Consider the following 22,586-nt stretch of genomic DNA (forward strand, 5'->3'; position numbering starts at 1 on the left):
GCTTGGCCCTGTCGATACTCTACTTCTGCTGCTGCTGGCCAAGCTAAGCTCCGTTACAGTGAACTATACAGTTTCGGAGTGGCCCGTGGCTGCGTCTTGGCAATGTTGATGGCCGCTGATTGCGCAAGAAACCGCAGTTTTGGCGGCCGGGCAGTAAAGGCGGGCAACGTTGGGCACGGCACCTGCTACGTCAGAAGGCCCGTTCAGGCGGTGATTTGAGGGCGCTAACCGCCGTGTGGACCACTGAAACCTGATTTTCTTTCAAAATAAGCATCTCCTTGGCACAAAAAAGATCACTACGAGGTCTCTGCACGCTATTGCATAATCAACGTCGACTCAATATTTGCCTTAGCTTAAGGACTTTTTGGGTAACAATTTGGGTATTCAGTTATTCCACTCTGTTATTGCCCTAGGAAACAAAAGATTTCAAACAGTTATTCCTTGTGTTAAAGGGAGCTATGGTTAGAGCATGCCTTTGTCTGTTTGATAACCTGATGAGTAAGTAAAAAATTGGAAGTGTTAACGTTATAATGGGCCGTTTACGAGCTCAAACAAGAAACTTCAATCGGCAGGCATGGTGCGCACAGTCGGTAATCCACTGGTCCTAACTGGCTCACTCACATAGATGTACGGCCCGTAGAATTGAAAATCAACCTAACTGCCTTAGCCGTATACGTTCTAGTTTTTAATGTTGGTTAAAGTGAATGGTGGTTGGTTGAAAAACTTATTGGGGTCCTGCAAGGCGCGCGTCAGCGGGGGGGGGGGGGGGGGGGGGCGCAGCGGGCGATCCCACGTCGGTTCCCAAATAATTACTGCATATTCCAACAATGGTCGAATGCAGGAATGTATGTTAATAAACGAACACTAGAGGTGAATGACTTCAATGAGCGTCTTAAGAAAAACAGTTTGCGCAAACAATTTGGAGCAACAGTATATTATGTGCTTCGTCCAAGAAAGATTATTAGTTATCCACAGGCCTGAATATTTGTACTCTGTTACCTATAATAGTGATACATTATCAACACCATATGCATAGTGAAGAGGTCTTTTTTTGTTTGTAATTCGCATATACACAGTTTTTTCAAAGTTAATTCACTTTTTCCGTTTGTCGCACCATGCAGTGACATTTGCCAGGTCATTATTGAAACGCACCTGATCATCAATTGAAGATATCTTTTCATATAAAATGCAGTCATCTGCATAAAGTTTCGCACATACTGAAAGTTCTGCCACAATGTCGTTAATAAATAATAAAAATAAAAGTGTTCACAAAACAGACCCCTGGGGGACGCCATAAACAACCTCAGCACTTTTAGAAGAAGCATTGGTTAAGGTGACGAATCGGCGTCTGTTAGAAAAGTAGGCCGTAATCCACGCAAGTATCTGGTCATTTTTTATGTAATACCTTAATTTATGAATTAATATGTTATGCGACAGCTTGTAGAATGCTTTGCGGAAATCCATAAATATAGCGTCTGTGTTTTTTCCTTCATTAATCGACTGTGCGAAATCGTGCACGGTTTCAACTAACATGAGCACACGTAGAAAATCCACGCCTGAAGCCATGATCTGCGAGCACCTTGTGCTCTTCTAAGAAACCTGCTATATGTTTATGAATTATATGTTCTAAAATTTTACATGACGTAGATGGTAATGATACAGGTCGGTAATTCTGAAGGTGTGCTTTTTTTTCCTGATTTATGCAAAGGTTTGATTTCGACCGTCCTCCAGATCCGGTAAGGAACCGTCACTCAAAGATGTGGTGAATACAACATACAAAGACTTAGCACACCATTCCGCATAACGCTTCAAAAACGCGTTTGGTATACCATCGGGTCCCGGCGACTTCTTAATATCAACGTTTAAGAGCAAATTACACACACCACTCTCAGAGACAACAACATTAGAAATAGCAGGAAGTGATACAGAAAAATTGGGAATGCAACCATTGTCCTTTGTGAATAGCGACTGGAAAAAATGGTTAAAAGCAGTGCAGACAACGGTCTCATCTTTTGCACATTTACCAGATCAGGGTTATATTTCACATTCCAGCACCATAAATCCACCTTTCCCCTACACATTATTGTTCTATCTGGCACACTTTATGGGGTATATATGTGCATTTAAACAACCTTGGAGTACAACCTTGGAGTATATATATATAATATATATATATATATATATATATATAATATATATATATATATATATATATATATATATATATATATATATATATACTCCAAGGTTGTACTCCAAGGTTGTTTAAATGCACATATATACCCCATAAGTGGACGGGAGGATGACCGCCGGCCGTAGCTCAGTGGTAGAGCATCGGACACGTTATTCGAAGTCGCAGGTTCGGTCCCTGCCGGCGGCAAGTTATCTTTCGTCCACTTTACTTTCTTAACATTTATATTCTAAATACTACAGATAACACCCCCTATACTTTCCTTGGCGTTATTGTCTGTTAGTTCTCATTATTATTGTGTCTAACAAAGAAAACGAGCCCTTAAGAGTCATCTTCTTTCCTTTATATATATATATATATATATATATATAATATATATATTATATATATATATATAATATATATATATATATATATATATATATCTTGATGGTACGTGTTTAGCGTTGAGGTCCGTGAGGCGTTTAATAAATAAATAGCACAGGTTCAGCGACCAGCAGTCCGAAACGGAGCAAGCACGAGCACCAACAACCGTCCTCGTCTTCGTCTCTCACTGGCGCCCCTGTTTGCGCCCTATCCATTCTACAAATCACTCCCCCGCAGAAAGGAGCCATCCTGGCGACTTAAGGAACAGGGACGACTGGTGGGGTCGTATGCGGCTTCAGTCGGTCGACGTGAACAATCTCACGGCCACGGCGGCGCCGGTCTGCGGATGGTTGAACGGGCTCGACAACATAGTTGACGGGAGAGGCTTGACTTAGGACGCGGTAGGGGCCTTCATACTTCTGCAGTAGCTTTGTGGAAAGGCCAGGAGCAGAGGAGGGAACGCGAAGCCACACCAATGTTCCAGGCGAATATGACTGGGGAGGCAGGTTTGCGTCATGGAGGTCCTTTTGGCGTGCTTGGTCTTGTGCGGTTAAGGAACGTGCGAGCTGCCTGCATTCCTCGGCGTAGGTGGCGACTTCAGATAGAGTTGTGGACTCTGAAGCGTCCGGGCGGTACAGAAGAATGTGTCCATAATGAGGAAGGTTCGCGGCCGTAAAGAAGAAAGAAAGGAGAAAATCCTGTCGTAGACTGAGTAGCGCTATTGTAAGCGTACGTAACAAAGGGTAGTATGCGGTCCCAGTTGGTGTGGTCAGCGGAGACGTACATGGACAGCATGTCGCCTAGTGTCGCCTACTGGCGCCCCTGTTTGCGCCCTATCCATTCTACAATATATATTATATATATATATATATATATATATATATATGAAGCTATGGAAGTGGGGTGGGCGATATTTCTTATTATGTGACGGTGCGCGCTGTGGTTCTGCGCAAACAACTTAGCGTTCAGCGTCAGCACTTTCTTCGCCTGTAACGTCTCCAGCTGGACTTCATCTCCAGCTACAAGACACCATGCCGTCCGAATGTGTGCCAAGCCAAGCGGAATACGCGATACCTCTCTTTAAATCATCTTGCAACATTCTCAGAGAACGGTCTAGAAACGCTAACGTCGACGCTCGAGACAGAGCTAGCGACTTTTCCCAGAAATCATTTCTCCGAAACATCACGCAGACGACTTGGTCCCAGAAGAACGCCATTAAACGTGTTTAGAACTTTCCCTCCCTTTCCCCTTACTCAGAAGGTCAAGTTTATATTACCACCTTGACCACTGCGTGCGTGCGTGAGTGTGTGTGTGTGAGAGAGAGAAAGAGATATAAATAGGGGAGGAGTCACCTTATCTTAACGGCGTCAGTCCCGCAGTCCCACCTTGCCAGCCTCTTAGTCGGTTTTCCCAGAAGCCGTATTCTCGATCAAACATGATCTGGGGGTGTTCCATAGAGGTATGCCCTACCATAATAAAGGCCCGTGGTGGCGTAGTCCTTTGCATCGCCATTGCTATTGGCGATACCAATGTCAAGGGCGAAGCATATACGATTATGTACAACATGTACGATGAAACGATCTTTTCCTTTAACAGTGAAGCTGTTTAAGCTAGTCTTAATTTGTGTGTGCGGCCTATCAGAAAACTATCATCACCATGAACGGGTATGTGCCACAGAATCTGGGCAGATCCCACTATTCACCGCTACGGCGTGGCCTGTAATAACCCTGAGAACGAGTACAGAGAGCGCGAGAGGAAGAGAAATAAAAAAAGAAAGAAAGAAACAGAGAGACGGAAAGAAAGGTATATAAAAAAAGAAACATTCTGGCCGAAAAACATTTCTTGACGAGGCGGGATTCGAACCCACGTACCCTCGATCCGAAGGCGAGCGTCCTAAACACTCGGCTATCCAGGCACGCTAGCAGAGCATAGCCTTGTTTAGTATAGTTTAGCAAGGGGATGGGAAAGGGAAGTGATTGTGAGGAGGAAAGATGTGATCGTTAGAAGGAGGGCGAGGAACTCACCACTGGTTCACTAAGAGAGAGAGAGAGAGAAAGCTATAGAAAGAAAGAGAGAGAGAAAAATAGAGAGAAATAATGGGAATAAAGCTTAAAAAGATAGGAAGACTTGGTACGACTAGTGCGAAGCTGCCATGCTGGGGAACGGGAATGGCAGCGGCGGCTGCGAGAACAGCCCGAAGCGATGGAAGGCCTACGCCAACGCCGACGTGCCCGTTGATCTATGAGAGGTGCGAACGCTCGGTTCTGGAGTTTGGACATCCGTGTCGTGACTAACCTAGCTGAAGCCTAGCAACAACCTGTAAGCAACTAGATTAGACTTCAGAATCGTCCAGTTTCGCTTTTTTCAAGCCTTGCGCGACTTGTGCGAGCTTCGCCAAATTTTTCATCTGTTACCGCGTCATTTTCCCGTGTGTCGTCGCGCCCTGAACATTACGTATAGCCTAACGCGGTGTTTAGTAGACCATCACTGAGCACCACGCCAGTAAGTGAATTTGTGGGTTTTGTTTATTTCAGACATGGGAAAGCCATCCGAAGAGGACGGCGCGACAAAAATTCAAGCTAACGTCGGCTATGCCAAGTCCAGAGATGGCGTCTTCCAGATCATCGAAATGGTAGGTGAAAGAAAGAAAGAAAGAAAGAAAGAAAGAAAGAAAGAAAGAAAGAAAGAAAGAAAGAAAGAAAGAAAGAAAGAAAGAAAGAAAGAAAGAAAGAAAGAAAGAAAGAAAGAAAGAAAACGTGCCATTGGTGGTTCAACGGTTGCGGTTTTCTGACACGTGGGGAATGCAGTCACTCATTCGGTGCCTTCTGTTCTGTGCTGCAATCCTTGTCGCCCAAGCATTGGTTTGTGCGTTCACTATAATTTTGTTGAAAGCAAAAAGCGAGCACCACTAGTACACACTAGTAGCCAGTGGCATAGGGTAGAACATAGCATAGGCGTGTATAGTGCAGTGTAGCAAAGGGATGGGAAAGGGAAGTGAGGGTGAGGAGGAGGGAAAGGAGGAGTGGGAGGGTAAAGTATAGCATAGTATAGCATAGCAAGGGGATGGGAAAGGGAAGTGGGGGTGAGGAGGAGATATGTTGGGGTGAGGAGGGAGGAGGGGGCGCCACTGCATCACAAATGATGGTTTCCTTTCCCGCCATGGACGTCGAGCAAGCTGCACGTTTGGAACGCTATCGCGCGCTTGCCCGTGAACGCGAGCGTTGCTGAAGGTCAGGCGAATCACTGCTCCGCACTTCCTACAGCTTTCACGTTGAGTGCTACTGCATGTATACATTTTTTTCTGCATGTATATGCGCTTGAAGCGACGGACAGGTGGCAGCCACCAAGATACTAACGTAAATTTTATAACACAATTTGTTGTATTGGACTTACGGCAATTAACACCTCGTACAGCTTGGCGTATGCGAACATGATGTCACGAAGGGAATATACCGTATTTACTCGAATCTAGGCCGGCCCCGATTCTAAGCCGACCCCCGAAATTCGCAAGACCAGAAAAGTAAAAAAACCTATTCATTGTACTCGAATCTAAGCCGACCCCCCCACTTTCGCACATCGTTTTTTCGAAAAAAAACATCGGCTTAGATTCGAGTAAATACGGTACGGCTCTGGTCACGGAGGGTCCCACGCGGCGAGTGCGCTCGCACGCTGTCTCACACACCCCGGCGAATAGGTGTGTGACACAAAGCGCCGGGATAGCTGTGACGCCGTGTACTACCACGGGTTTTTCAGAAATGAGCGTAATCCACTTTTGTTAACTTAGCACAACAATTTGATATCAGAGTTTCTTGTCGAGCAAAAATTATCGGAGCCACTGTGACGCGAAGTATCCTTTTTCGTCTGAAGCAATAGCGAGGCAGTTCTTTCAGCGACAGTGGCGGAAGAAGAGAATTTGTACAGCGCTAGAGCATAAGTAAGGAGAGAGAGAGAGAGAGAGAGAGATAATAAAACGAGAGAAAGGCAGGGAGGTTAACCAGAATTGTAGCATCCGGTTTGCTACCCTACACTAAGGGGAAGGGGAAAGGGAAAGAAATATGAAAAGGACAGCGGAGAGAAGAGCAGGCGCGCGATAAAAAAAAGATATAAACAAAAGCAAGCAGTAGAGCGGGAGTACTAAAGCCTATTCAATAGGCCACTGGCACGCAAAAAGTTCAGTAAGGCCTTAAATGATTTTCGCTGTGCAGACAGTCCGGGTCGGCATTCCAGCACTGACTGTTCCGACAGGGGTCTGTCGTCAAGGCGCGCCAACACAGCAGCTAGCGACAGTCTGTGCGAGCTGTAGCGAGGGCAGCGACAAAGAACGTGGTCTATCGTTTCTTCGCTGTCACACTGGCTGCAAGCAGCACTCTCTGCCATGCCGATTCGGAAGGCAAAAGATTTGGTGAAAGCAACACCAAGCCACAGTCGACAAAGCACCGTTGCCTCGAGTTGAGAGAGTCCGGAGGGAGGCCGAAGTCGACGACACGGGTCCAGTCTATGCAGTCGTGTGTGCTGTAAACTTGGTGTGTTCCACAAGGCTTTTATTTCTTCATTGGCAATCTCTCGAATTTTCATCGCAGCATCCGTTCTTGATAACGGGATGGATTCTTGTACGCCGTCTTCGTGTGCAGTTCGAGCAGCAGCGTCGGCATGCTCGTTGTCCAATATGCCGCAGTGACTTGGAAGCCACTGAAAGGTGATGTCGTGTCCTTGCACGAAGAGGTGATGGAGCAGCTCTCTAATTTCCAACACGAGTTGCTCGTGAGGCCCACGGCGTAAGGCGTATATCAGGCACTGTAAAGCTGCCCTGGAGTCCGTGAACACGCTCCATTTCTTGGGTGGTTGGTCATAAATTACTCTAAGTGCGCTACGCAGAGCAGCAAGTTCCGCAGCTGTCGATGTAGTCTGGTGGGATAGCCTAATCTTCACGGTGGTTGTTCTTGCAGGAAAGATCACCGACCCTGCAGACCCATCCACGGTAGTTGAGGCGTCAGTATATAGATGGCTATGCTCGCTGTACGTCTCGTACAACAAAAGAAGAGAAAGCTGCTTGAGCGCTGGTGACGAAAGCTTATAGCCTTATAGCTGACCTTATAGCTGACCTTATAGCTTATAAGGTCAGCTTGACCTTATAGCTGGAACCGTGAGTCGAACTTGTGGATGAGTCATACACCATGGGGGAGTTGGAACTCTTGCTGGAGCTGTATATCCTGTTGGTAGGCGTGTACGGTAGGACAGGACTGTCTGACAAAATGAGGCACGAGGTCGGTCTTCAGGCAGAGAGGCTAAATGATGGGTAGGGGCGCGAGCAAGATGCCTCACGTGTGCTCTGAGCGCTTCCATTATAATATGCGTCTTGGCCGGGTAGTCGTTTGCAATCGCAATGGTCTCAGCTGATGACGAACATCGTGGTAGTCCCAGACAAACTCTAGGAGCCATAGCCTGAACGCTTTCGAGTGTGCGAATATTGGTTCTGCAGGTATTGGTCAGCACAGGCAGGCTGTATCGCAAATAGCCGAGAAAAAGCGTCTTGTACGGTTGCATCATTGCATGTACTGAGGTCCCCCAGGTTTTCCCTCCAAGATAATTGAACAGATGGGCAATGTCCGTCAGGCGCCTCTTTAGGTAGGCCACGTGAGTACCACAGCAGAGGTCCCTATCAATGATTACACCTAAAAATCTGTGCGTCCTGACATAAGGTATGACTTGGCCGTCGATAGATATAGCGTATGGTTTCATTGGCTTTCGGCTAAAAGCAATCAATGCACATTTCGCTGGCGAGATCGCGCCATAAGTAAGGAGGCGTGAGTACAATGCTATGTATGTGTCCATTTGCTGATATCTCCGCTGTTGGCGCCCGGCAAGTCGTAAACCAGATAAAAATTTCCTGAAGCGACGGAGGAACATACAGAGTGTACAACAAACGCCGCGGTGGCGCAGTTGCTATGGCGTTCTGCTGCTGTGTACCAGGTCGTGGGTTCGATTCCTTGTCACGGTGGCCGCATATTAATGAGGACGGAATGCAAAATGCGCTTGTGCATATCATGCTTTGGGTACGTGTTAAAGGACCCCAGGTGAACGAAATTTATCTCTATAGCCTTCCTCTACGTACGCCGTCCCTCAGCGTATTCCGCTGTTTCGGGACGTTAAACCGCAGTTATAAGCGCGTGCAGGGTTCTCCATAAGGGAGGGCTAAGCTTCACCGCACCTCCCCCCCCCCCCCCTATCATAACCTTTGTTGGTCGACTCCGAGGGAAAACGAGCTCCGCAATAGATGCAAAAATGAAAAATGAAGCGATGGCGTGCTTTTCACAAAGGCCTGCCATTAAGTGGCGCCTATGGTGGGAAGCAAACAGTTATTTGAATACAACGTCAGGGGTCTTTGGTCACCATTATTGTAAGAAAACATGCGTAGCCATAACCCTGCGCATTAAAAATGACGTGAAAGGTTCGACTGAGTGAAGGTATGGGGCCGAATTGGCGCCCCCCTTTAAATGATTAGGCGGGGTGGCCGCACCCCCCTCCCCTGTCCCCCTCGTGCTCACGCTTATGTTGATACTTTTGCTTACTACACACCACAAGCACCGGTGGTGTTATATAACAAGCGTCAGCGAATCCTACCTACAGTTCTTTTGCCCTAGTTTTACCTTGATCTCTTGGTGCACGTGATTTGCGTCTACGTACGCTCTCTAATCTGCAGCTCGTCTTTCAGGTCAGGTTTGCCTAATTCCTTGCCTTCGTCTGCTGTACAGGTGGTGGGCCTGGTGGCCTTCATCTGCGTCGAGTCCGTGGCCGAGTGCCGAGGTGCCTTCAACTGCGCGCCTCCCGGCTGCGTGCACTCGTACCGCTTCTTCGCCTTCGTCAGCTTCGCCAACGTGCTCGTAACGGCCGCCATCTTCGCGGCACGCATGCTGGGCGCAGCGCACCGGGTGCCGGTGCCGGTCAGATATCGGCCGTTTGCGGTGAGTCGTGGGCACATTCCGCCACAAGTTTAATTTTTCGTTGGTGTTATTCGAGTAATGCATGATCTAATTTGTAACGCTGACGGTGACATTTTGGGCCATGGAAGATGCAACCGTAATGCTTATGCACCAACTGGTGAGCTTCAGGCCCTTGAGCCTATATTTTACTCTCGACGTGTATATTCACCGCTTCAAGAACAAAAGGCACCGCATGCGTGCTATTACTTATGTATAACTATACCGGAGTGATCTCCTGAAACACTCGAGCGGTTCAAGGAAATGAATATTACCTATTCGTCATATCGGCGGTGACGAGCGGTATAAACCACTCGCACTGAGACAATGCCTGGTTTAACTGCGATTTCAAGTGAAGCCGCGCCGTTTTGCATTTTTCTGCTTCATGGATGGTGACGTTTACGGATGGCTAGTGCATTGTTCACGTGACAGTTGTTTCTGGTATCCAGTTACTGTGTCTTTCGAGTGTCACATATATAGCGTACAACAGCACGTTTGACGCACAGTAATCAACTCCAGCTAGTCAAAACATATCCGACTACGGCGTGCCTCATATTAAAATTCTGGTTTTCGCACGTATGAACTCAGAACTGCTTTTTTTTTCAGTCTTAGAGCTTTCTATTATATATCTCATATAGCAATCGTTTTCGCGAATACTATTTAACTTTGAGGACATTGAATAGTAGACAGGGATGTCTTTTGGCGAAACATTATTCGCGCTAGTGGACGAAAGTTGTCACATAATTATTGAAGAAATATTTAAGTAACTATGACCCAATAGAAATTTCTGACTGGTTTGTTTGGGACGTATAATGCCAATGCAGAACTGCGTCCGGTGCAGTGTTGCCAACCAATTTTTGGAAAATATCGTACGTCACGGTCAAAATTACCCTACTTTTATCCTACCCAATTTTTTTATTACCCTACATTTTACCCTACGCCTAAAACAGCGCCGTTTGATAATAATGGGGTACAGACTATACTTCACTGAACGACACGCAGACGTGAGGTGGCGCTGAAGCCTGTAACGACTGCAGTGGTTTGAGAATTAGTTTCGAAGAGAGGGTAAGGAACTTGAAAGATGGGAAGATAAAGTGTTCCGGTATTTGTATGAGGAGACCGTTGACTCACAGTTGAGCAAAAGAGCTAGGAGTCATCAGCAAGCGTGCGGCTGGCAGTGTAAGCGATATGGTAACAAAGAGCGTTAAGCGGAAAGTCAAGAGAGACGGAAAAGATTTATTGGATAGCAGCGATAAAAAGAAAATTGGCTATGAGTAACATACCAAAAGGGTAAATATGAAATAAGCGAGGATACATTTTATGATGATTCAAGCGGACGCGCTTTGCACTCGCGTTGATGCCAACGGTCACTTTTCGTGTTTGATGAGAATATAACCCTTATAAAAATGTGTTTAGACGCTCTATAGACTGTCTAAACCCATTTTTAGACAGTATATACACTGTCTAAATGCATTTTTCTGAGGAAAGGCTTTCGCCTTAATAACTGGAACCGACCGCCTTGGCAAAATTTAAATGTCCCTCCACGCAATGAACGAATGGAAGACGACGGAGAGGGAAAGAACCTCCTTGGAAAAAACCATCTATGGGAAAAACAACTGTGCTAGCAGAGGGATCTGTGATGTATTATATTTCGTATCTGCTCTATGCTTGTGACGTGAACTGAAACGATTGCAGTTTTATTCAAAGAAAGATTTATTTTCGGATCTCTTTAGGAATGTTTCGGGTCTCTTTCGGATCTCTTTAGGATCGTCTAAATTTTTTGCTGATCGATGCCGAGCGAAGCGTTGACATTACCCTACGTCTGATAAGGAAATCGTATTACCGCCATACTACCCCACACTGCCCAGAAAAATCCGAGACTACCCTACAGTAGGGTAACTACCCGACTGTTGGCAACACTGGTCCGGTGATTACTGGAGACATATGTAGTGACTTGGAAAACGCGAGGCTTCGCAGTGCCCTGCACCAACGACAGGTATATACGTGCGCACATACCCTATGATGGACTAAGCAATATTCGAAGCAGAGTAGTCTATCGCTGCATTTTTTAAATTTATTATAGCAAATTCAGTCACTTTTCGAGCCGATAACATGTACCGCTTCTAGCTCCGGAGGCAACGTTCGCGTGAATCCTGCGGTCGCTCCTACAGGGTAAAGCAAAACTGCATGGCAGACTTGTTAACGCTGCCGCACGCACTGGCAACACCGTAAGACCGGCACACGAAGGCACAAACATATTGCCGTGGATGAAAGAAGCGACAATTTCGCACGGAAGGCGAGCCTCATTGATGGTGATTGCATGCAATGTATTATAGTCAACCACACGAAGTTCGTAGATTTGTCGGCCTTATAAATGTTGTAGTAAACACTCATCGCTTAATAAATAAACGAACAAGCATGGTGTCACTTGCACACAGGCACACGCTGATCGACTTCATTCGATTGCCGCGAACACTGGCTCTCACAACGTTGGTGATGAACAGCACGGGCAGTGGTGCGGAAACGCTTCGCGTGGCTTCTCGTTCTAGCGCACCTCCGAGACTCTGCGAGTAACGCTACGTTCAACAAATGGGCATGCGAGAAAGTGCGCACGAAGCCACCAGCCCTATCGTCATCCCCAGCAGAATTACCTTCAAGGTTGGACACGCGCCGCCTTTGCGCTCGGCCACGCTAAGAGTGCACGCAGCCGATATGCCGCGGCACAGGCGGGCGCTATAACCTCCGGACGTGTTTAATTGACGACCGTATTGTCGTTAATTCCGCCATGATAGGTTCATCATTAGAACAGAAAAATTAAAGTCAAGGTTTAGTTTCTGAATTTTGTGCCGAAACCACCGTATAGTTGCACGTGAGTGGCAGTGTGACGGCGGTGATTTCACACTCTTTCGTGTTCTTGCGACGCTGCCTCGGCAAACTTTGAGAAACTCGTCACGTTAAATCTATGGCTCTCTTATAACACAATGTAATACATATATTTTACTGATAAAGAATAATGTACGCCCTACCAGACGCCGCTAAATCTATACGATGTCCGGACGAGGTGGTGCGAAACTTCAGCCGGCTTCGCCACCTGTTCATTTTACGCGTTTTCTTCAACGAGCGTCCTTTCCCCGCAAGAGCGGTAGTTTTGCTCTCATGAAACGGCAATTTACTAATACGAGACGAATCATTTTCTATTTAGTGTCCCTAAATATTCTTTTTTTCTTTCCTCCGCGTATCTTCTCCATTCATCGGCACTGCGTGACCCGTGCACGTTTCGGTATACTTTTGTGGTTAGAGCTCACTGGATCATATATACATATATAGGTGCGACGTATTGCTTATTGTTTCATTAGAGCGGTTTATATTCTTCAGGCATTCACTTTTGCGCGCTTCTCCTTCACGCAGGAACGCCTGTACCTGATTATAACAATCGTTTTGTACTTCTTCGCGGATGCCTTCATCATTGCTTTTCACGGGAACCGTCTCGGATACCAGTGTGCTGCTGTGAGTATGCGAACTGTACGACTGGACTCATCTGTGCCACTTGATACACGTCGTGATAAGTGCGGTTATATTTCCTGTTCAGTTGCGAGATAATTAACAGAAAGAGGGAAGGTGCAATGAATATCAGTACCACCTACCACATGTTAAGTTAATATAGTTACTGAATATGGTAACGACCACACACACACACACACACACACACACACACACACACACACACACACACACACACACACACACACACACACACACCACACACACACACACACACACACACACACACCACACACACACACACACACACACACACACACACACACACACACACACACCACACACACACACACACACACACACACATATATATATATATATATATATATATATATATATATATATATATATATATATATATATATATATATATATCGAAATGCGGTCGATGCATCGATGGTATGCCCCGTTCGCGCATTACATTCTTCAGGGCTTGTTCTCTCTTCCGCGCGGCAGGTGCTGGGCGTAGCCACACTGGCCGCCTACTGCGTCCATTTGGCGCTACTGATGGCCGAGGCGCCGCTGGGTCAGCTCCTTCCCAAGCTGAGCGCCAAGACCAAAGCGGGCAGTGGGACCAAGGAGGACAGCGGGTCGCAGCTTTCGTGGGAGCCGCCCGCCGGAGTCGACGACGCCGACGGCGCGGCGCCTCAGCTGGGGCCCGTGGTGCTGCGACCGCGCCGCTCGTCCGTCGACTCCGGAGGAGGCGGCGGCGCCCGCCGGCCGGAACCGCCCGATTCCAAGTCGTCCCCCTCGTCGCTCACTTCGTCCCGCAGCTCCTCGGACTGCGCCGAGACGGCTAGCGTGCACAGCGCGAACTTCGTCACCGTCAACCTGGACGACGTGACACAGCCGCCCGGCAGCAGCGAAGTGCCGTCGTGAATGACACGTGTACGGACCACGTTTCGGCCGCCTCCGACAGGGTGTCCCATATTGGACAATAAGCTGTGATATGCATTGCCCGTGAGCCACAGGGACGGCGCGCACGCTATGTTATCGCTTTGTACCATTCAATGCGCGCGCGTTTCGTCTCGGCTGGTTCCGCGCAGCCTCTTGTGGATCGCCTGACGCGCTAAATGGTCTGAGGTCTCACGAGACAACGTGTTTCGTGACTCACGACCTAGGCGGACGCGAACACAGAGCGGACACAGGAACGCGCGCCGCGCCAAAGAATCAACGCCAACCAAGTTATTACGTATACGCAATTTCAAATTCTTGCAAAGAATGCTACTCAGTACTCACAGTGCCTCGTATACATGCGCATCGTGTGACAGATGTCGATATATTTTTATGTGATTCTGTCGTGTGGTTTGCAGAACGAACTTAATGATATACATTCCAAAGTGATACTGACATGCAGTGATGGTGGTCACAGTAACAAACCATTGAAACAATGCACCTTCAGCGTGCAACCATGCATGCTTTAATTATTGACGATGATATTTTCTTTTATGACAGGCTGAATGTACTTGATTTATACGTCTTTGTACAAATACAGCGTAATTTGTCATGAAATAATAAAAAAAAATGTTTGCAGCAACGCGCACTGGCGTATTTCCTTTTTTTTTTTTTCATGGCATACATGTTTTAATCGGTGGCAAAATTCTTACTCTGCAGGAAGGAAAGAAGGAGGATTCTTTGAGGGGCTCGTTTCTCTACTCGACACGACCAAATGAATTCACCAGCCAATTAGGCCAAGAAAAGCGCAGGGGACAGTATTTGTTTTTCGCTATAGCCTAATAATTATGTCATATATTGAAAGCAATTAAAGTGGACGAAAAAGCAGCCGAGGCGTCGGCTGTATCCGAACCCACAACCTTCGAATTACGCCATCGATGCTCTACCAATTGATCTACGACGGAAGGTTGTGGGTTTGAATCCCACCCACGGAATGGGTGCTTTTTCGTCCACTTTAATTTGTTTTCTATATATGTCATAATTATTACACTGCAGTTAAAACAACAAATAATGTCCGCTATGCTTTCTGGGCTTAATTATTATTTTGGGATAAATGCAATTCTTTACCCTTGTGCGTAAATACGCATAACAGTAAGAGTAAATTGGAAGTCTCTTTCCATCAGAATATATATCATATAATAATAATAATAATAATAATAATAATAATAATAATAATAATAATAATAATAATCAATCAATCATTTATTTAACGTGCCCAGGAACAACCGTAAGGTCTTTGTGCTGGCACACGCAAAAAAAAACAATAAAAATAAACAATACAATACAGACAGTTTTCAGAAATAAAAATAGCAAAAACACGTAGACAAAGAGAAATGAACACAAAAGGGGAGGAGTAAAATGAGACAACACGAGAAATATTGACGGGGAATAAAAATTACATTGCATATATACAACTATGCGGAAAGACTGAGAAGGGAAAACTTTGTACATTGTGCGACACTATGTCAGAGCAGTGCAAAGCTCGGATAAAAACAATGATTGTGGGCTATGAAAAACGTCAAGATCAAGAAAATTAACATTATAGAGACTTTGTATTCTGTGAACGGTAGAGTGTTGGAAGAAGCAGGCGGGTACATGAAACGGTCTGTTCTCTCTGGTTAACTTACGCGGAATTCGAAAATTAACACGATTGAGAAGTACAGGGCAGGATATGATACCGTGGACTAGCTTGTAAAGAAATAAGAGATCAGAGCGATTTCGTCGGCAGTGAAGTGATGGCAGTGATAATAATTCAGCAGTACTTGAACGAGATCCAGAGTCATTTTTAGCAAAGCGATGGTTATATATGCTGAGGAATTTTTTCTGGACTCGTTCAATGGTGTTACCGCTGGATTGAGCAATGCCATTCCATATCACGGACGCATACTCAAGTTGCGGAAGACATATTGCCGTGTACAATTTGTGTAGGGCCATGGGAGACCTGAATTCTCGAGATATTCTACAAACACATCCGAGAGAACGAAGGCCCCGTATAGCAGCACGCTTAACGTGAGAAGAAAAGTTTAACGCGCTGTCAACAACAACACCAAGATCACTGATTTCATAAACCTTGCATAACGGCACAGAATTGACAGAGTATTGAAATGACACGCTAGATGTTTTGCGAGTGATAGACATGAATTTTGTCTTCGAGGTATTCAGAGAAAGGTTATTACCGTTGCACCATTCGGAAAAAGAGCGCAAGTCTGACTGCAGCAAGCGACAGTCGTTAACTGAATGAATTTCCTTAAAAATCTTGATGTCATCGGCATACAAGAGGAAAGAAGAATTACGAATGGCAAAAGAAACATCATTAACGTAAATTAAAAATAGGAGTGGGCCTAATACCGACCCTTGAGGGACCCCACTAGTCACTTTATACAAAGAAGAGGTTTGGCCATTTACGGCTACATAACAATATCTATTGAGCAGATAGCTCTGCAGGAGATTCACAACTGACAAGTCAACATCAAAGTGCGCAAGTTTAACCATAATCAGTGTGTGGCTGACCACGTCAAAAGCCTTGCTCAGGTCACAGTAAATTACGTCAAATAATAATAATAATAATAATAATAATAATAATAATAATAATAATAATAATAATAATAATAATAATAATAATAATAATAATCAATCAATCAATCATTTATTTAACGTGCCCAGGAACAACCGTGAGGTCTTTGTGCAGGCGCACGCAAAAATAAAATCAATAAAAATAAACAATACAATACAGACAGTCTTCAGAAATAAAAAGAGCAAAAACACGTAGACAAAGAGAAATGAACACTAAAGGGGAGGAGTAAAATAAGACAATATGAGAAATATTGAAGGGGAATAAAAAATTAGATTGCACATATACAACTATGCGGAAAGACGGAGAAGGGAAGACTTTGTACACTGTGCCATACTATGTCAAAACAGTGCAAAGCTCGGATAAAAACAGTGATTGTGGACTATGAAAAACGTCAAGATCAAGAAAATTAATATTATAAAGACTTTGTATTCTGTGAACGGTAGAGTGTTGGAAGAAGCAGGCGGGTACATGAAACGGTCTGTTCTCTCTGGTTAACTTACGCGGAATTCGAAAATTAACACAATTGAGAAGTACAGGGCAGGATATGAAACCGTGGACTAGCTTGTAGAGAAATAAGAGATCAGAACGATTTCGTCGGCAGTGAAGTGATGGCAGTGATAATGACTCAGCAGTATTTGAACGAGATCCAGAGTCATTTTTAGCAAAGCGATGGTTATATATGCTGAGGAATTTTTTCTGGACTCGTTCAATGGTGTTACCGCTGGATTGAGCAATGCCATTCCATATCACGGACGCATACTCAAGTTGCGGAAGACATATTGCCGTGTACAATTTGTGTAGGGCCATGGGAGACCTGAATTCTCGAGATATTCTACAAACACATCCGAGAGAACGAAGGCCCCGCATAGCAGCACGCTTAACGTGAGAAGAAAAGTTTAACGCGCTGTCAACAACAACACCAAGATCACTGATTTCATAAACCTTGCATAACGGCACAGAATTGACAAAGTATTGAAATGACACGCTAGATGTTTTGCGAGTGATAGACATGAATTTTGTCTTTGAGGTATTTAGAGAAAGGAAATAATAATAATAATAATAATAATAATAATAATAATAATAATAATAATAATAATAATAATAATAATAATAATAATAATAATAATAATAATAATAATAATAATTTTATTTCCACCAATACAGTGTTGATGGAGGGGATGAAAAAGAAAGACGACTAGCCGCTTGACTAAGTTCTCACCCCCCAGTTACATCAGGCCGAGGTAGTGGTGGCCACAGGGCACATGATAAAATGGTAGCAATAACTGGCCCTAGTTACACAAAATACAAGCATATGCATAAATTGGAGTAATTTTAAACGGAGACAGCACAGGTTATATACACTTTTGAAATAGCAAGAGACATAGATAACCATGTGTATATATGCTGTGTACAAATATTGCAGAAAGAAAACAGTGACAGCAAAAAAAAAAAAGTAGAACACGGCAACACATCAGTTGATACACATATGGGGATAAGGCTAATGAGATACTATTAGCTGTTTGAAGAGTTAATGAGAAATTCGCGTAGCTGAGCAAGTGTAATGTCTGTGGTTTCAATGCCCGCAAAATGGAGGTTATTTAATTGTGACGGTAACTGATAAGAAATTCTTTGCAGTCCATAATTAGTTCTTGTGCGAGGAAGTACCCAACGTGGCTGATAACGATGTTCGTAATGTGACTTATAAGTTCGCATACCGGCTAACCCTGATAATGTAGACAAACGTCTTTTTTGTTCCATCTTATAGTGCCGTAACAGTCTATAATTGTATCAATTGAAAGCGTTGATAATGATATGTTCAGTAAAGAAGTGATGAGTTGTAAGTATGTGGGGAAGGTTATAAATTAAGGGAATGATTTTGTTATGCAACACAGAAATCTTTGTTAGATTACTTTGTGTCGTCATGGCCCACACTAACGTACAGTAATTTAAATGTGAATTAAATAAAGCATGATATATTGCAAGCTTTGCTTTTAATGGTAGCAGAGATCTATGGCGCGAAAGTATGCCAACAGCTCTAAAGGCCTTAAGTAAAACATTATTGACATGGTCATGCTTTGCGTAAAATAAACTCCAAGTGATTTTATAGATCTCACAATTTCAACCAACTGTGATTTAGGTTGCATACGTTTATTGGAGTGTCGGATTTCTTATTCTTGCAATTAAAATAATAGGTTTAGTTTTAGTTACATTAACCAACAATGCATTTTGATAGATTCATAGTTCTAACTTTTCCAAAACATTGTTACCATGCAAAGATAACTCCCGATGAGTGTCAGCTGACAATAGTGTCGTAGTATCATACGAGTAAATTATAAACCTAGAATCACTATCAATATGCGTAATGCCGTTGATGTAAATGTTAAAAAGAAGGGGGCCCCAGCCCCCAGTATACTGCCTTGAGGTACTCTGGTTTGATGCCACGCGTTTTTGAGTGAAAACTGCCAATTTGAACGCACTGTTTTCGATGTGATAGGTACGACTTCATTAACCCTAAAGCATGACCCCCTATGCCACAAAATTCTAATTTCTTGTATAATATGCTATGTATACTATGCAGTCAAATGTCTTAGTGAAATCTACAAAAAATACCTAGCACAAATTTATTTTGTTCAAATTTGTGAGTATTGGCTTCCGATATATTAAATGAATTTCAATGCGTTTTCTTCGTCGGCTACGGTGTTGCACAGCTAAGCAGGAGGAGGTAACTTCGATTCCCTCGACCGTATTTCGATGGTAGTGAAATAAACGCTCGTGCACTTAGATTTAGATCAGAGGTCTCAAACTCACCTCAGTTAGCGCGCCACAGTGACAAAATTTAGTCCCACAAGGGCCAGGACAGTGAAGATGGCGGGAACTAGGGCACCCAACGTTGAGATTTGAAAGAATGCATTTCCCATATATGGGTCATTTCTGAAGGGGGTTTCGCGTCGTGTTTCGAAAAACATATCGATACCGATTTCCACAATGACTAAAATTTGAACGCCGATTCTGAAATATAGAGTTTCCGTTCCACAGTGATGTTTCAACTCATAGTGACCCCCGGGGTACCTCACGAAAAAAAAAAATGCTTGAGACCAGTCCCCTGCATGCCTGTAGCTTACCCGAACAAAGCGCTATTGATTGCAATAGGCGAGACAATAATGCGGGTACTATTTAGCAAAGTCACAAAACTTTATTCCGTGCGAAGCCGCGGGCCGCTGTCGAAAAGTCTGCGGGTCGCATGCGGCCCGCGGGCCGCGTGTTTGAGGCGCCTGATTTAGATGAACGTTAAAGAATCGCTCATCGCGATGACACGTAAAACCCCAGAATTTTACTACGTAATGCAAACTTTACGGAGTTGTATGCCCGACACTTTTTCCTGCGAAAGTGTTGTGCGTGCAGAAAAAAAAAAAAACGAAAGAAAGTAAGGGTGAGAGAGCGATGGGAGAGAAGTGCGTTGAATTTGCTGCCTACAGGGAAGCTAGGTGAACGGTATACCCGCTGCAGTATCCCAGTGGCTGAGGTGCGTTGCCGATACTGAGCTCCGCGTCGCGGGTTTGATCCCGGTCGCGGCGGCCGCATCTCAATGGGGACGAAACGCGAAAACGGCCCTGTGCTTCAGTTTATGTACGCCTTGAACAATACTAGAGTGTACTAGAAATTTTTCTAATGGCGCGACCACGCTCGATCAACACCGCCAGAAACATGCACGCCGAAAGTCAAAACACCATTTGATATATCTCCGCGGAACAGACTCCGGGCAGTGACACGCTGTATCCAGTATCCTGGTGAGAGAATTTCGAAACTACGGTGTCTTCACAAGTCGCCTGAAGCTATCATTTGATGCTGTCAACCGACGAACAGCAAAAAGAATTCTCAGGACCATTGTTGCGTCCATTTCGGCATCTCCACAAGATGTATACAAAAGTCGCATGGTGTCATTCCATCATTTCACAAACGCCAGCTATACGCGAAGAAAAGGCAGTTAGGGGCCCAGAAAATATATACAGGTGGTCATGCCCGTAACAAATACAGTGGTCGCTTGCTTGCGGCATTTTATGCCCGATTAATCTGGCGGACGGCAAAGTGCGAGGACCTATGACAACTTCGTGTTTTGATGTAGAGGCAAAACGCGTTAACTCTAAACTGATGAGCTGCTAAAACCCTTTAGTTTGCTTTGTGCACTCGCTCATTTGCCCGACATCGCTACCATAGAATCGCTATTATAAATATATAATCATTTTGCCTTTATATGTGAATCACGGGCAGTCATGGTCCCTGCTAACTTCGTGTCGTTCTCAGAATAAGACGATTGGCAACTTTCCGTGGAATAAGCCATGGTAATGGGCGCTTAACTTTCTCCGCGATTAGGGCATGTGACGGAAAGATTCAGCTTAAAAAGAAAAGATAAAACGCTCACGTTTGGCAGGCTAACTTGAATTTAGAAATCTTTTAACTCGCACTGGACGCCATTACTGAGATACTGCTTGTGAACTGCGTGTATGAGTACAGATTAGCTTGCATCCTACCGAAAACTACGCCAAGGTTTACCAAGTACATGCGTCGGACGAAATGTCATGTAATCATTAAGTCAGATGCATAATTAATCGTTCCGCATCCGCGGCCTGATTGCGAAGGATCAATGGAAGCAATGATTGGCGTAGAAATCATAGCATTCTGCAATCGCCTACGTTTTAGCACACGACCGCTCGGCGCTACCGAAACGCACTGGACCGACCTTTCACGGGCATAGGCCGATGGCTCCTGTTGCGTCATGTTTTTTTTTATTCTTTTACGCAAACAACGACAGTAATACTAGGCCAGCACAAGGCATTCGCCTTCAACAAAACTCAGCGATTTATTAACAAAAAGTAATAAGATATGCGATAGTTCTGAAGCTGGGCATCGGTGGGGGTCACCAGATCCTTCCGCCATATTTGCTCGACTACGACGCCTCCTCCAGGTCATGAAACTCGCCAATACACAACGGTGCACAGCAACATCAACTCACCATCCTCGATGACTCGTAACATCATATAATAGTCGTAAGAGCATCAACAGAGGCAAAGATATATCGAGTAACACTAACCAACTGACAACCGCGCACCGAATGGGCCTCCTGCGTTGCCCAGGCGGTGCTGCGAAAAAAAGAGATGACAAGCGCCGCCGTGGCAGCCGTGACGGAGATTTCAAGATTTGGTAGTGCGGTGAGCTGTCCGCGAGCGAAAGGGCTTGGACCAGTGTAGATCCCCCCTTTTCGGTTCTGTTGTGTTGTGTCACTACTTTCAACGCATTCAACTCAGGAGTGTTTTGGTCTGGGCAAGTTGGTGCGACATTTGCGAAGTTAACCAGCACGACAGACGAGACGAAAGATACATGTAGACTGGTCCTGCTGCACTGGTCAGCACTGGTCCTGTTGTACATGTGTTTTTCGTCTCGTCTTTCGCGCTGGTTAACTTCGCAAACATTCAACTCAAGAGTTGGAAAGCTTCTTCTGCCCGAGGTAAGCGCTGCGACGTACAGTCGAGTGCAAAATTCGGGGAACCACGGGAGCGCGTGCCAAACTAGAGTTACTGTGCAGTATGCCAAACTGCGTTTATGGTTAATGATAGCTGTATAAAAAGCTAGCTCACTTAAAAGGGGAGCCCTTCACAGAGTTACATTCTCGCATCATGCACTCGTTTCTTGTGCAAGCCGCGGCAGGGGTTCAGCATTTCGATGGAGGCGAAACGCTAGAGGCCCGTGTACTGTGCGATTTCAGTGCACGTTAAAGAACCCCAGGTGGTTTAAATTATCCGGAGCCTGAGTCGCTTCGGGATGTCAAACCCCATAAACTAACCAACCAACCAACTACCGTTTCTTGTGCACCGGACCTTCTTAATTATCAGCGAATTGTCGGATATTTAGTTTATTACGATCTTTCATAATGGCCGTAAGCCAACTCACCAAATCAGCTGCTTAA

At 45.0% G+C, this 22,586-nt stretch overlaps 1 protein-coding gene across 3 annotated transcripts in view; it reads left to right on the forward strand.

The window, feature by feature from the left end:
• The window catches only part of LOC119403013 (uncharacterized), a 41,450-nt gene extending 26,817 nt beyond the window's left edge, over positions 1-14,633 (forward strand). For all 3 annotated transcript variants that reach the window (XM_037669999.2, XM_037669993.2, XM_037669995.2), the window contains exons 2-5: positions 5,092-5,189; positions 9,310-9,519; positions 12,943-13,041; positions 13,552-14,633. In XM_037669999.2, coding sequence (XP_037525927.1) covers positions 5,094-5,189; positions 9,310-9,519; positions 12,943-13,041; positions 13,552-13,974 — 828 coding nt within the window. In that variant the 5' untranslated portion in view covers positions 5,092-5,093 and the 3' untranslated portion in view covers positions 13,975-14,633. The remainder of the gene's footprint in view (positions 1-5,091; positions 5,190-9,309; positions 9,520-12,942; positions 13,042-13,551) is intronic.
• The last annotated feature ends 7,953 nt before the right edge of the window (positions 14,634-22,586 follow it).

This window comes from Rhipicephalus sanguineus, chromosome 1, assembly GCF_013339695.2.
Source record: "Rhipicephalus sanguineus isolate Rsan-2018 chromosome 1, BIME_Rsan_1.4, whole genome shotgun sequence".
Taxonomy (NCBI): Eukaryota; Metazoa; Arthropoda; class Arachnida; order Ixodida; family Ixodidae; genus Rhipicephalus; species Rhipicephalus sanguineus.